Source organism: Silene latifolia, chromosome X (genome assembly GCF_048544455.1).
Source record: "Silene latifolia isolate original U9 population chromosome X, ASM4854445v1, whole genome shotgun sequence".
Classification (NCBI taxonomy): Eukaryota; Viridiplantae; Streptophyta; class Magnoliopsida; order Caryophyllales; family Caryophyllaceae; genus Silene; species Silene latifolia.
The window spans coordinates 334998592-335010839 of NC_133537.1; the positions used below are offsets into that span (position 1 = coordinate 334998592).

At 33.9% G+C, this 12248-nt stretch overlaps 1 protein-coding gene and 1 long non-coding RNA gene across 4 annotated transcripts; both read left to right on the forward strand.

Annotated features, from left to right (window-relative positions):
* Positions 1-1611: 1611 nt before the first annotated feature.
* On the forward strand, positions 1612-4603 carry LOC141622380 (uncharacterized). Of its 3 annotated transcripts, none has more exons than XR_012532950.1 (3): positions 1612-1800; positions 3668-4041; positions 4376-4603. It is a non-coding gene; the product is annotated as an uncharacterized LOC141622380 (long non-coding RNA). The 3 variants fall into 3 exon arrangements; XR_012532952.1 differs by lacking the exon at positions 1612-1800 and adding an exon at positions 2391-2888; XR_012532951.1 differs by lacking the exon at positions 1612-1800 and adding an exon at positions 2392-2858.
* A 1425-nt stretch (positions 4604-6028) lies between these two features.
* Positions 6029-10579, forward strand: LOC141620925 ((-)-germacrene D synthase-like). The gene is made up of 6 exons (XM_074437669.1): positions 6029-6189; positions 6270-6549; positions 7865-8237; positions 9710-9928; positions 10115-10253; positions 10454-10579. Exons 1-6 carry the CDS (start codon positions 6073-6075, stop codon positions 10577-10579), a joined length of 1254 nt encoding a protein of 417 aa, XP_074293770.1. The 5' UTR covers positions 6029-6072.
* The last annotated feature ends 1669 nt before the right edge of the window (positions 10580-12248 follow it).

Sequence of the window (12248 nt, forward strand, 5' to 3'; positions counted from 1 at the left end):
ATCACTCTTTAGTAATTGTAATCAAATATTGACGATAAGCTCACGTCGAACACTAAGCCTTCCTTTGGGCCGACTCAATATTCACATGAAAATCCGAATAATCGTCACATATTTATTACCCTACGTGTATATAATTCTGCCAAATAATGGTCTTCCTTTGGGCCGACCATTATTCGCATGAATTACACACACTAAACTGAAAATTTGAATTTATTCACCCTAACAAACTGTATGGGCATAATCCTTATGAGTGTCATAAATATAACGACACTCCCTTAACTTGATTTTCAGATTCAATATTGGCATCCCCATCATCACAAGATACCTAACACAACATTAAGTTTAGTCTTTGGACATAAAATTAACTTGTAAGTGGTCATCTTGGTGTAGTGATCAAGTATTAACAATAAATTCCTGGCAAACATTAAGCCTTCCTTTGGGCCGACTTAATATTCACATGGAAACCTTACAATTGTTACATACTTATCACCACAAGCATGAGTGAATTTCGGCCAAATAATAGCCTTCCTTTGGGCCGACCATTATCCGCATGAAACTCAATCACACACTGTAGTCATAATATTCTAAATCATTCAACTTACACAATAGAGGTTACTTTGGCAACTTATTGTGTCGATCAAACAACCTAAAATATTAGACCCGTTATTATAAATCCGATTGGCCAATTATTAAATCTGAAAACACAAGTCCTTAATTGACAAGTGACTTAATCTTTAGTGATAATATACACAACTATATTAAAATGGTTCCTTAGTTAAGTCTGTAAAATTGATAGACCATACAAGTATATATCCTTATTTTCACTTGTCCAAGCCCTGAATATCCCCTTATAAAATTATGGACACATAATTATACCATATTCATAAACCAAACCAACCAAAAGTTTCATATCCATAAGAAATACCGAATCGAAGTTGCATTATATCATGTAGAAATCAAAATTGCATCACCATCATATATTGGTGGTAGTAGGTTTATACCAAATTCAAAAGACCTTATTTTGCCATATGAACGTGAAACGTCAAGACAATAGGACAAGCATAAATATCAGGGCTAATATAAAATATCCATATTCACTTAACCGCAATATAAATTAATAAATGCAAAGTACGTGTGCCCCAATTAATCCCATAATTTAGCCATTTGTGATTACTAAATCAATAAACCACGCATTAGCTTCTGAACCCAGATAGTCCTTATTAGTATCAATCAAAAGGTGTTATGGGTTATGCCGCCCTAAGTTCACTTAATGGCAATTACTACCAATCTTAAAACCCATAGCTCTACACGTAAATACCAAATTTTGACCATCACTAAAACCCCAAATTAATGACAGTATATACAACTGTCTCTCATACCAAGACCTTTTATTCAAATAGCATTAACTTAATATGGAGGTTATTATGCACTACTACAAAAATCATCAAAGGAACTATTGATAAGAAACCTGTTAGATTTTAGAACCGGTTTCTTAACAAAACAAACCATTGATTTGCTAAAACCGGTTTCTTAGAAAAGATAACAAATGTGTTAAACTAAAACCCGGTTTCTTATATTTTTCCATTTCTCAACCATATATAAAAGGTCAAAGGATGCAGTTCCCTTTTTTAATTCATGTTTTTAATTAACGAAGCTCCTCACCTCTCGGCCACTCCCCCATACTCACACATGAAACCTTGCGAAACCGTCATTACCTTCGACGTTTGCCAAGCCGCACACCGACCACCACTGTCGCCTCGTGTCGTGTGCGCCTCTATTCAATCGATTCCTCCTTAATAGGTACTCATTTGTTTCACTGGTTTCAATTTCAATTTAATTAGTTAGGGTTTCATTGGTAATTTGATTTGTGCTTAATTAGTTGCATTGCAATGTTGTATGCTTTTTTTGGTTGTTACTTGATGATAATAGAACATCATTGTTGTTGTGACTTGTGATTGAAGCATTTGGCTTAAATTTTCTAGATGGGAAAGCCGTACTCGATTCATTAGTTTATGCAAGTTTTTTTTAGTTTCATCTGAGTATCATAATTCATCAGTCGCACCCATCATAATTCGATGCAAAGGTAACACACTAACACCGGTATAATTCGATTAACTTAAGTTTTAGCTAATAGTATGATTAAATCAATAATGTTATCGGCTTTTCTGTTATGCTAATCTCTTTGTCCTGATATAAAGACAATTACAAGTAACACTTAAGAGAGAGTACCCATAGATGTTAGGCAGTAGAAGTTATTAGAAGCAAGTGGAAAGGTAGCTCTTGATTGATTGAAGCGTGATAAAGAGATGCCATGCCGAAATAAACCAAGAAATTGGATGGGTGGCAAAACAAGTGGTATGATATTTATGGCATGCGCCTGATGTGAGCTCTTTGTGTGTACCTACAAAGTCTCTCTCCATGCTTTCTGTTCTATATTGATTTGTTCATCTCAATCGAGTGTGTCCGAATAATTCGTCATTCTGTATAATTTACTAAAGTATTTATTTTTCACACATATTTGGTTAGATATAATGAATTATTACTGGATTAAACCATTAATATCTTTAACGATCATTTGGAGGAATGTAACCTACTTCCAAATAATAGAGCTTAAAATAAGAAGAAAAATGAGAAGATTGGTGTCTAGTAATTGTTGTTGTGATTGAAGATTGAAGCGTCTGAGTATCATAATTCATAAATTTCAGTGAAATTTACAAGAATGCTCTTCTTCACCTTGCTTACATTTTGGTGGAATATCTTTATACTCATTCAAGCTGTTAAGCTTACTTGTTAAATAGCTGTCATATTTCTAGAATCATGCCGATGAGGTCTTCTTTGATTTTCTCCTGATAATTGAGGTGGTTCCATATCCTTACTTATACAGGAATGTATGTAGTACTCCTTTCATTTTTATATCCTTGGTAAAAAAATTGAACTTTTTTATTTGGAGTGTGATCTAGTGTTGTTGTCCAGCAAATAGTTATAAGTAATCATAGTAACACTACAACTATACAACACTTGATGTTCATTCCTCATTAGTGTGAGTATAACTTTAAGCATCTAACGAGGTAGGATACACAGTATTTTAGGATAAAATTTTTGTTTCCCAGGTTCACCCGAGAACTTTGGCCATGTGAAATGTTAATAAGTAGGTTCAAGGCTTTTTGGACTGTCCATAAGGCGAGCTTATATATAGATTATACTTTTCTATAGTTTAATTCTGATATTGATGTTGGTTGGTGTTGGTTGGTCATCGAAATGTAGAAGAATCTTCAGAACCTTTTGTTGTGTCTATAATAGATCATGTTGGTAACATAGATATTTGTTGTGGACATACATACAGATTCAATTGACTCTCTAGCTGCGATGAATCTTATTACGTGTGAGATTGACGCTGCAACCATGACTGAGAGCATGACATATTTGGCTATTTCTAATTCTAATGTTAATGTTAATGAACCTCGTGGATTGTCACCCTAATGTGATATTCAGTTTAGGAATAGGCAGATATATGGTGATGATAATGAAGCTGAATTGGCACTCAGAAAACAAAATAAATAAAATTGGGTTACTCTCTAAGTATTGATGTATCGATGATGATGTTCCTTATACTGATTGTGCTATGTTGACATCAACTTCTGACATTGAAGTTACAAATGGTATTTAGGACGCAGGAGCACGAGCAACGGTGTACAAGTGGAGGGACCATATAAGTCAATGATGAAGCCAAAAGAAAAGAAGAAAGTTATTTTCGAAGGCTTTTGTGTCAATGGGAGGTAACTTAGGTCATCTAGCTTTGCCTTTCATCAAACAAGACGTATTTTCACTTGATAGAATCCAGGTTTCTGCTGTAGTTTCAAAAGATGCAAATAAAATTGTTGTAGGTTTCACCATGGTAATTTCTAAAGGCTGAAGACGTAGGTGAGGCCAGCAGGTCAGGCGACATAAATCATTCTTGAAAAGGGAAATGAATATGATCTGAGTGGAAAGTACTGCGTCATCTTACGCCTCTCTCACTGAATATGATCAAAATTGTCTTTGGTTAGTTTTCCTCCTTTTTGTACTTTGAGCATAGATTTCTTCTATCTTGGAGAAAATTTATTCATCATTCTGAAAGATGATATTGATGTTTTATTCAAGTGATTTATTTTTGTTATACTCTGGTTTTAATTATGCCTTATTCATATATTTTCTTACTTTCGCACATATAATATTAATCCAAGTTGCTCAAACATATTATAGTGTCTATTGGAGTAATTCTCTTAGTTCCTTGAGTATGGAGTTCCTAGTACTTATCTAGCTACTCTCAATCCATGTTGAAAATTATCAAACAAGAATTCAGTTTTTACCGCTTGTTTTTTCTCCCTTCGTGCAGGAGCGAGGCTAGTGTGATGATCTCGAGTTTGGGTACAGATTAGTTGATTTCAACGATAAAGTTAACTTGAAGAGTTATTATTTTGATAGATTTATTCCTTTTATAATCGGAGATTAGTTTATACGAATGAGAATACTCATAATTGTAAGATTGGTTGCTTTTGAAAGTTGACGGTGATTATGTAATTTAATAGTTGTAATATTTTAATGATTATATTTTTTTTATTAATATTATGTAGGTGTCGACTGTTTTGAATTTTTTTTTTTGTTTTTAAATAAAATATAAGAGACCGGTTTTAGTTTAAAACTGGTTTCAAAGATAATATCAAAGAGACCGGTTTTAGCCCAAAACTGGTTTTAAAGATAATAGCAAAGAAACCGGTTTTGACCAATAACTGGTGTCTTACCCACTAATAAAAGAAACCGGCTTTTAGTGATAACCGGTTTCTTTGATATTACGAAAGAAACCAGTTTAAAAACCGGTCTCTTAGGCTAAGACACCTATGAGCTAGAGACCGGTTATAAACCGGTTTCTTATACCTTTTTTAACCGGTTTCTTTGACATTTTTTGTAGTAGTGATGGAACATGGTCTTTTCTTTATTGATTCTCATGAGGAGGATAAAAAATCATCCGAGATGCACTGAAGGTTAAGCTTAAGAAAGACACCTAACCATTAGATGATTCCACTTGACGCAGAAAAGAAATCAGCCAAAGATAAGCAATGTTTACGCATCATGCATCTAAACTGGATTTGAAATAATCCAATGATAATCAAACATAAACAATTAACCACCGAATACACAAGTAGATTCATGTCTTCAGGCCAAATTGCGTATAATTTCAAAGTTGTATTATAATCTCTGACCCAAATAATTTACTATGAAGATGGCTCTGATACCACTTGTTAGAATTAATCCGAATTGAGACCATAAACTTCATACTAAATTACTCGGTATAAACTGTAGAGCGGAAGCGTACCTGATTACATAACGAAAGGTAGGGATGAACCGCCTGAAGGGACGGTCTTCGGGATTAGGTCTTCTAGTAGACACACATACCAATAGGGATCTCTCTACTGATGGGATGCGGGGAGATTAGGTTATTGTGTCTACTGGGGACCATAACCTGGTGACTTATATATAGTCTCCTTAATCTAATGCGCCCATCATGCATTAGTAACCTAATGGGTATCTACACAATTAAGATATCCGGCCCATACTTTATAAGACGTAATTAATATGCCCGTATTATATTATCCAGATGGATCACTATATTGGGCTAAACTTAAACGATAGCAAATAAATACAATCTGTATAATAGTGTGTCCACATAAATAGTATTGGACCCAATATTCTTACAACTTGTGAGATAGTATTTAACCTGTTTTGTTCTTAAGCGTTTATAAAAGAGCAATTGTTAAAGCAAAGGTCTAATACATTTGGAGGGACTGTCAAATTTCGCATGTTAATTCACGTGAATTTCACGTCGGAGTTTAATTCCCATGAATTCGATAATTCAAACGAGGCCTAAGTCGTATTTTGCATGTTGTATTAAATTGCCTTCGTATTCTCCTTCCCACGATCATGACATTGACATGCATGCTCCCTATAAATAACGTACAACTTTGATTTAACTCATCACCAATATCAAAATTCTTAATTTCTTATTGACAACAAATTTCAAATAAAAAAAGAAAAATGGCAGCAACGGCGGCATCAAACAATAGTTCAGGAAATTTGCAGCAGCGTCAGTCCGCAAATTACGATCCCTCAGTTTGGGGGGATTTCTTCGTGACATATGTCTGTGACAATAAGGTACATTCGCTAAATACGATACTCGCCTCACTGCCTTAGATTCATGTAAATTAACAATAATTGTCCTTTTGTTTTGACAGAATGTTCGTGTATGGCTTGAGGAAGCTGAAATGCTGAAAGAAAAAGTGCAAAAAATGCTCAAAGATGACTTCACCATTGAACATCTTAGTGAAAAGTTGAGCATTATTGATGCAGTTGAGCGTTTGGGGATTGCGTACCACTTTGAGACGGAAATTCAAGATATGTTGCGACGAGTTTTCGAGCATTTTAAGGACGAGAATAATCACGAACATTATGAACTAGTAACCTTAGCCCTTTCGTTTCGACTTCTACGACAACATGGCTACAATGTTTCAACTGGTATGTCACACATCGTCCTATATTCTAAGAAAATAAAAATTTTCAAATGTTTCCCTGCAAAAATGATAGATGAAGCAACTCAACCAAAACGTTAAGGTGATGGTTGAGGCCCAATTAATATAATTATTCCTATTACGCTCCCTCATTCAAATGCTCATTAGGGTTGAAGAGTGGTTAGTTGTGCACCGGCTCCCCTGTACCGTATGCTGGAATTCCACTTCGAGAGTTTTTGAGTTGTTTTGAGGTTGCCAGGATTCGAACCCGTGACCTTTGGTCACAAAGGCTCTGATACCATGATAAGTTCCGACATTGGGCATGGGCCGCACCCGTATGGAGGAGGGTCCGGCTTATAAACCCAAAGAGGTTGCATCCCAAAACCAATTGGCAATGGGTGGAGTAACTTCTTGATTTATATGATAGACAACTTTTCTCCTCTTTTTCCAATGTGGAATACTCACATGTGCCTTTATTATTGAGTGAGCTGTATCTTGACACTCCCCCTCACATGTGAGGTCCCTATTCAGGCAGATTGGATTTTTTTTAAATCTTTTGTCCAAGTGCAACTTTCCTGGCCCAATTTTTCTTTTTCTATTAGGAATCAGGCCCATTAGGGCCGACTACCATTAGGGTTAGCCAAATTAGGGTTAAAGTTCCATTACAATGAGAGGTATTATTAATACCCTCACCATAATCATGTAAGTCATCATCAATAATAGCATTTCCTTATGCATTCTCTCCCCCTCTATAATCTTAACAAAAAGAAATCTCGCTAAATATAGAAATATGTCTTTCTTTTATTACTTTTTTTTTTCTTTTATATAATATTTTACATTATATAATCTTCTCTAAACTCTGAATTATAATCATTTAATTAAAACAAGACAAAACTGATATAAATCTAAAAATTATAAATTCCTAAATCTTTTATTAGTGTTATTATTATATATTAGAGAATGACTTAACACATAATTACCCTGTATAAAGAAACTATAAAAATATTATTAGATTCATAAAAAAAATTCAAAAAAAAAATTTGATAAAATGGATAAAATGTATATTAGAGAATGACTTCACTCAATTCTCTTTATTATTTTTCAAGTTCATTTTTTTTCCCCATAAATTTTGTATTAAAACAATACAGTATATGATACCGTATCACATGTTCATTCTATTTGTATATGTGTCTGTGTCTGTATTCGTTTTTGTGTCCATATTCGTATTCATTTTGGTGCTACGAATCTACCTACTTGCGGTCCCAAAGTTTTTGACCCGCGGATTATTCTAACTAGAAGCACGACTATGCTATGCTTGGCAGGTATTTTCAATAAATTTAGGGGCAACAAAGATGGATTTAAGGACTTCGTTACTGAGGATGTAGAAGGGATGTTATGCCTATACGAAGCAACACACCTCAGGTTGCGAGGCGAACTCATATTGGATAAAGCCCTAGCGTTTACTAAGAATGCCCTTGAGCTCAAGTTACCTTCTCTTAGTCCCTCTCTAGCGGCGCGTGTATCACACACGTTGCGGTGGCCGGTTCAGAAATGTCTTCCAAGAGTAGGAGCAAGAAAATACATATCCATTTACCAAGAAATTGAGCATCACAACGAAGTTCTTCTCAAGTTTGCAAAGTTAGACTTCAACTTGCTGCAATTGCAACATCAAGAGGAGCTTAGTATTATTACAAAGTAAGTATTGTATGTCATTTACAATTTTTTTTTCAAAAATTTATCATTTAACCAAGTGGTGTTAGTCCAGTGGTAGTCGGGTTAACCTCGAACTTTGCAGAAATGCAGGAGTTGAGAGATTCCGGGTTTGACTACCAGTTGGGGCGATGATCACTTGACCACTGCAGCCCCCGAAGGGGTGACTTACATGGTCCATGTGGTGGTGCGGGAATGCATGGGCCCGGGGGGATTCAACCCCCTCGTCATCAAAAAAAAAAAAAAAATCATTTCATTTCCTTAAAAAACAAACGAAAGGAAATTACAATGAAAGGTAGGGTTGAGCAAAAAATCCGATTATCCAAACTGATCCGATATCCGATCCGAATCCGATCCGAAAGTTAAGTTTGGTTTGGATATTTAATCCGAAATCTTTGGTTTGGTTTGGATATGGATGTTAGAATTAAAACATTTGGATATCTGATCCGATCCGAAACTATATTATTCTAGTATAATTTCGAGAAAATAAAATTTTATTTGATACAATAACTTAATTAATGTTTAAAATATTAGAGAAATAACTAAGTGGTACTTAAATTTTATGTCGAGAACATTGAAGTAAGAATACTAAAGAAAATCATCATGTAAGACTATGAATATAATCGTATTTCAAACTTAATTTTAATGTAAATTAAAAAGTATGGATGTCTGATGGATATCCGCATCCGATCCGATTATTTTGGATACCCGAACATTGGATATCCGAAACATTTGGTTCGGATATTGGATATCTAATTTCAGAATTTTTAATATGGATATCTGATCCGAACTAGCACTTTGGATCGGATACCCGATCCGTACTCTTTTCTAATGAAAGGGATGACGACTTCACCGGTAAAAGTATAATTTTATAATCTATTTAATCTTTAGTTTCATCTAATATAAAATTATAAACATGTAAAGTTTAGAAATTAAACTTGTGATGTTGAAATTTATAATCATATAAAAACGTATAAATACTTTGGTATAATTTTTCTTTGAATTTGCCAAATAGATATTGTTTTTTGTTAAAATAAACGCATATATTATTCCAAATGTGATATATGTCAAAAAGAAAAACTAATAATATTGGTCGATTAAACTAAGTGCACAAATAACACAATAATAAAACTCTGTCTAAGTTATTACTTACTACGAAAATATTAATATGATTAAACATCCCCTATATACTTAGAGATTAATTCTCGTTAAAAAGTTTCCTCCAAAATACACATCTCAAGACATTCGTCAACTCTCTTTATTAGTTTTTATGTTTCAATTTCTTTTTCTCTAAAATCAAAATACAAGAATGAGACATATAAGATAAATTAATGAGTCGACAATTGAATATTTATAATTTAATACACTTTATGTATAAATCTATATACATCGTACAAGAATTATACGGAATTACGGATCTATATATTTTAGATAGTTCATTGATTTTGAACGTGTAGGTGGTGGAAAGAGCTTGATGTGAAGAATAAGTTGCCATACGCTCGTGATAGAATAACAGAGTGTTACTTTTGGATACTTGGAGTTTATTATGAGCCTCAATATGCCTTGGCCCGTAAGTTTGCTGTCAAAGTCATCGCTTTGACTTCTGTTCTTGATGATACCTATGATGTGTATGGTACATATGAAGAGCTAGAACGTCTCACACAAGCTTTCGAGAGGTACAATACGTAATTTTGGGAACAAAATTTAGCATAGCCACATAATAATGAGTCTATAGACGAGAGATCGTTGATTTCACAATATAATAATTCAATTGTCTTTGTTAAAAAAAAAACATTATTGTTCTATGGTTTTATAAGAGTTATATTGAACAATATAACAAATTTACGAGTACTCCAAATTAGGTGGGATATTCATGTCATGGATGAACTCCCGGAGTATATGAAGATAATTTATCAAGCAGTTCTTGAAATTTATAGCGAAATGGAGGAAGAAATGGTCAAAAGAGGGCGGTCTTATGCAATATGCTATGCAAAAGAAGCGGTAAGTTGGATTATGTCAATTTTCAGCAGTTTTCATTAAAATACTACTCACATATATTCAACTAATGTTGTAATTAAAGTGAATAGAAGGGAGTATTTAATATCAGTGTCACTTGATAACGCTAATTAACCTTAATTAAAATTGTCAATATTAAAATTCAGTAATTTCATCAAAATTAAGATCGATAATTTGATGATCAGATGAAAAGGCTAGTGAAAGCGTATCTAGAGGAAGCAAAATGGCTTGTAGAAAAAAAGGTGCCAAGAATGGAAGAGTACTTAAGAGTAGGGCAGAGTACGGATCGGGTATTTGATCCAAAGTGCTAATTCGGATCGGATATCCATATTAAAAATCCCGAAGTTAGATATCCAATATCCAAACCAAATGTTTCGGATATCCATTGTTCGGGTATCCAAAATAATCGGATCGGATGCGGATATCCATCGGATATCCATACTTTTGAATTTACTTTAAAATTAAGTTTGAAACACAATTATATTCATAGTCTTACATGATGATTTTCTTTAGTATTCTTATTCCAATGTTCTCGACATAAAATTTAAGTACCATCTAGATATTTCTCTAATATTTTAAACATTAATTAAGTTGTTGTATCAAATAAAATTTTATTTTCTCGAAATTATAGTAGAAAACTATAGTTTCGGATCGGATCGGATATCCAAATGTTTTAATTCTAATATCCATATCCAAACCAAAACCAAAGATTTCGGATCAGATATCCAAACCAAACTTAACTTTCGGATCGGATATCCAAACATTCGGATCGGATTCAGATCAGATATTGGATCAGTTTGGATAATCGGATTTTTTGCTCTGCCCTACTTAAGAGTAGCCTTGCCATCCACAGCTTATCCAATGTTGTCAGTGATTTCATTGGTTGGAATGGAAGAAGTCGCAACTAAGGATGCCTTTCTTTGGTTACTTAGTGAACCTCCACTTCAACATTCTATATGGTGCATTTGTAGATTTATGGATGACATTGTGTCACGTGAGGTATTTCAATTCATTGTTCATGTTAGGCTCCGTTTGATAAGACACTTAGGTACTTTATTTGATCAAAATTTCAGATACCTTATTTTTTTTTTAAGCGTTTGGCAAGTACCTTATTTGACCAAATAAGCTACCTGAAATGAAATGCTACCTAGAGCAGCATTTGAGATTTCAGGTACCTGATTTGGTTTGATTTTCCGTTTTTACCCTTTAAATCTATACCATTAAATAATTATCATATCCTTTTGCGTCATTTCATCAAAATCAGTTACATTTTCAATTAGTTTGCCAAACATTTTTTTTATATAATCAGCTACTTTATCAGTTCCCAATTTTCAGCTACCTTATCAGTTAGCTTTTTAGGTTTCAGTTAGCTTTTCAGGTTTCAACTACCTTTTCAGTTAATTTTACCAAACAAAGCCTTAATTTTTATATACTTTTTACTTGGCCATAAGATAATTTAAATATTCGCGAAATTTAAGAATCGTATTGATTATTATTATCGCCTAATAACTATAAATGTTAATTTGAATGTAGTTGGAGAAGAAAAGAGAGCACATACCATCAGCAGTAGATTGCTACATGAAGGAGTATAAGGTGACAGCATCAGAAGCATGTGAAGTGCTGAGCATTGAGGTTGAAAATGCGTGGAAGGATATTAACCAAGCTTTCTTGGATCCCAAGGCACCTTCAATGCCTGTTTTGATGCGAATTCTCAACTTAGTTCGAGTGATAGAGCTGCTTTATACGGGCGAAGATATGTACACTCACTCTCACAAAATGAAGCCTCTTGTTGACTCATTACTCCTTATTCCCCTACAAATAATATAGAAAAAAAAGGAGTGGATTTATTAAGGAGTATCTAGTGGCGGAGTCAGGATTTGAATTTAGGGGGACGAACGACGAATTTCATAAGGCACACTCGAAAAAATTTCAAAAAATTTAACTAAAAATTTCGAAAATTTCATCCGTCATGGGGGCGAC

Bases quoted from the DNA above. Each gene is read 5' to 3' on its own strand.
- LOC141620925 (XM_074437669.1), top strand. From the start codon at position 6,073: ATGGCAGCAACGGCGGCATCAAACAATAGTTCAGGAAATTTGCAGCAG. The intron at 6,190-6,269 runs GTACATTCGCTA...TTGTTTTGACAG, and splicing joins CATATGTCTGTGACAATAAG to AATGTTCGTGTATGGCTTGA. The intron at 8,238-9,709 runs GTAAGTATTGTA...TTGAACGTGTAG, and splicing joins GAGCTTAGTATTATTACAAA to GTGGTGGAAAGAGCTTGATG.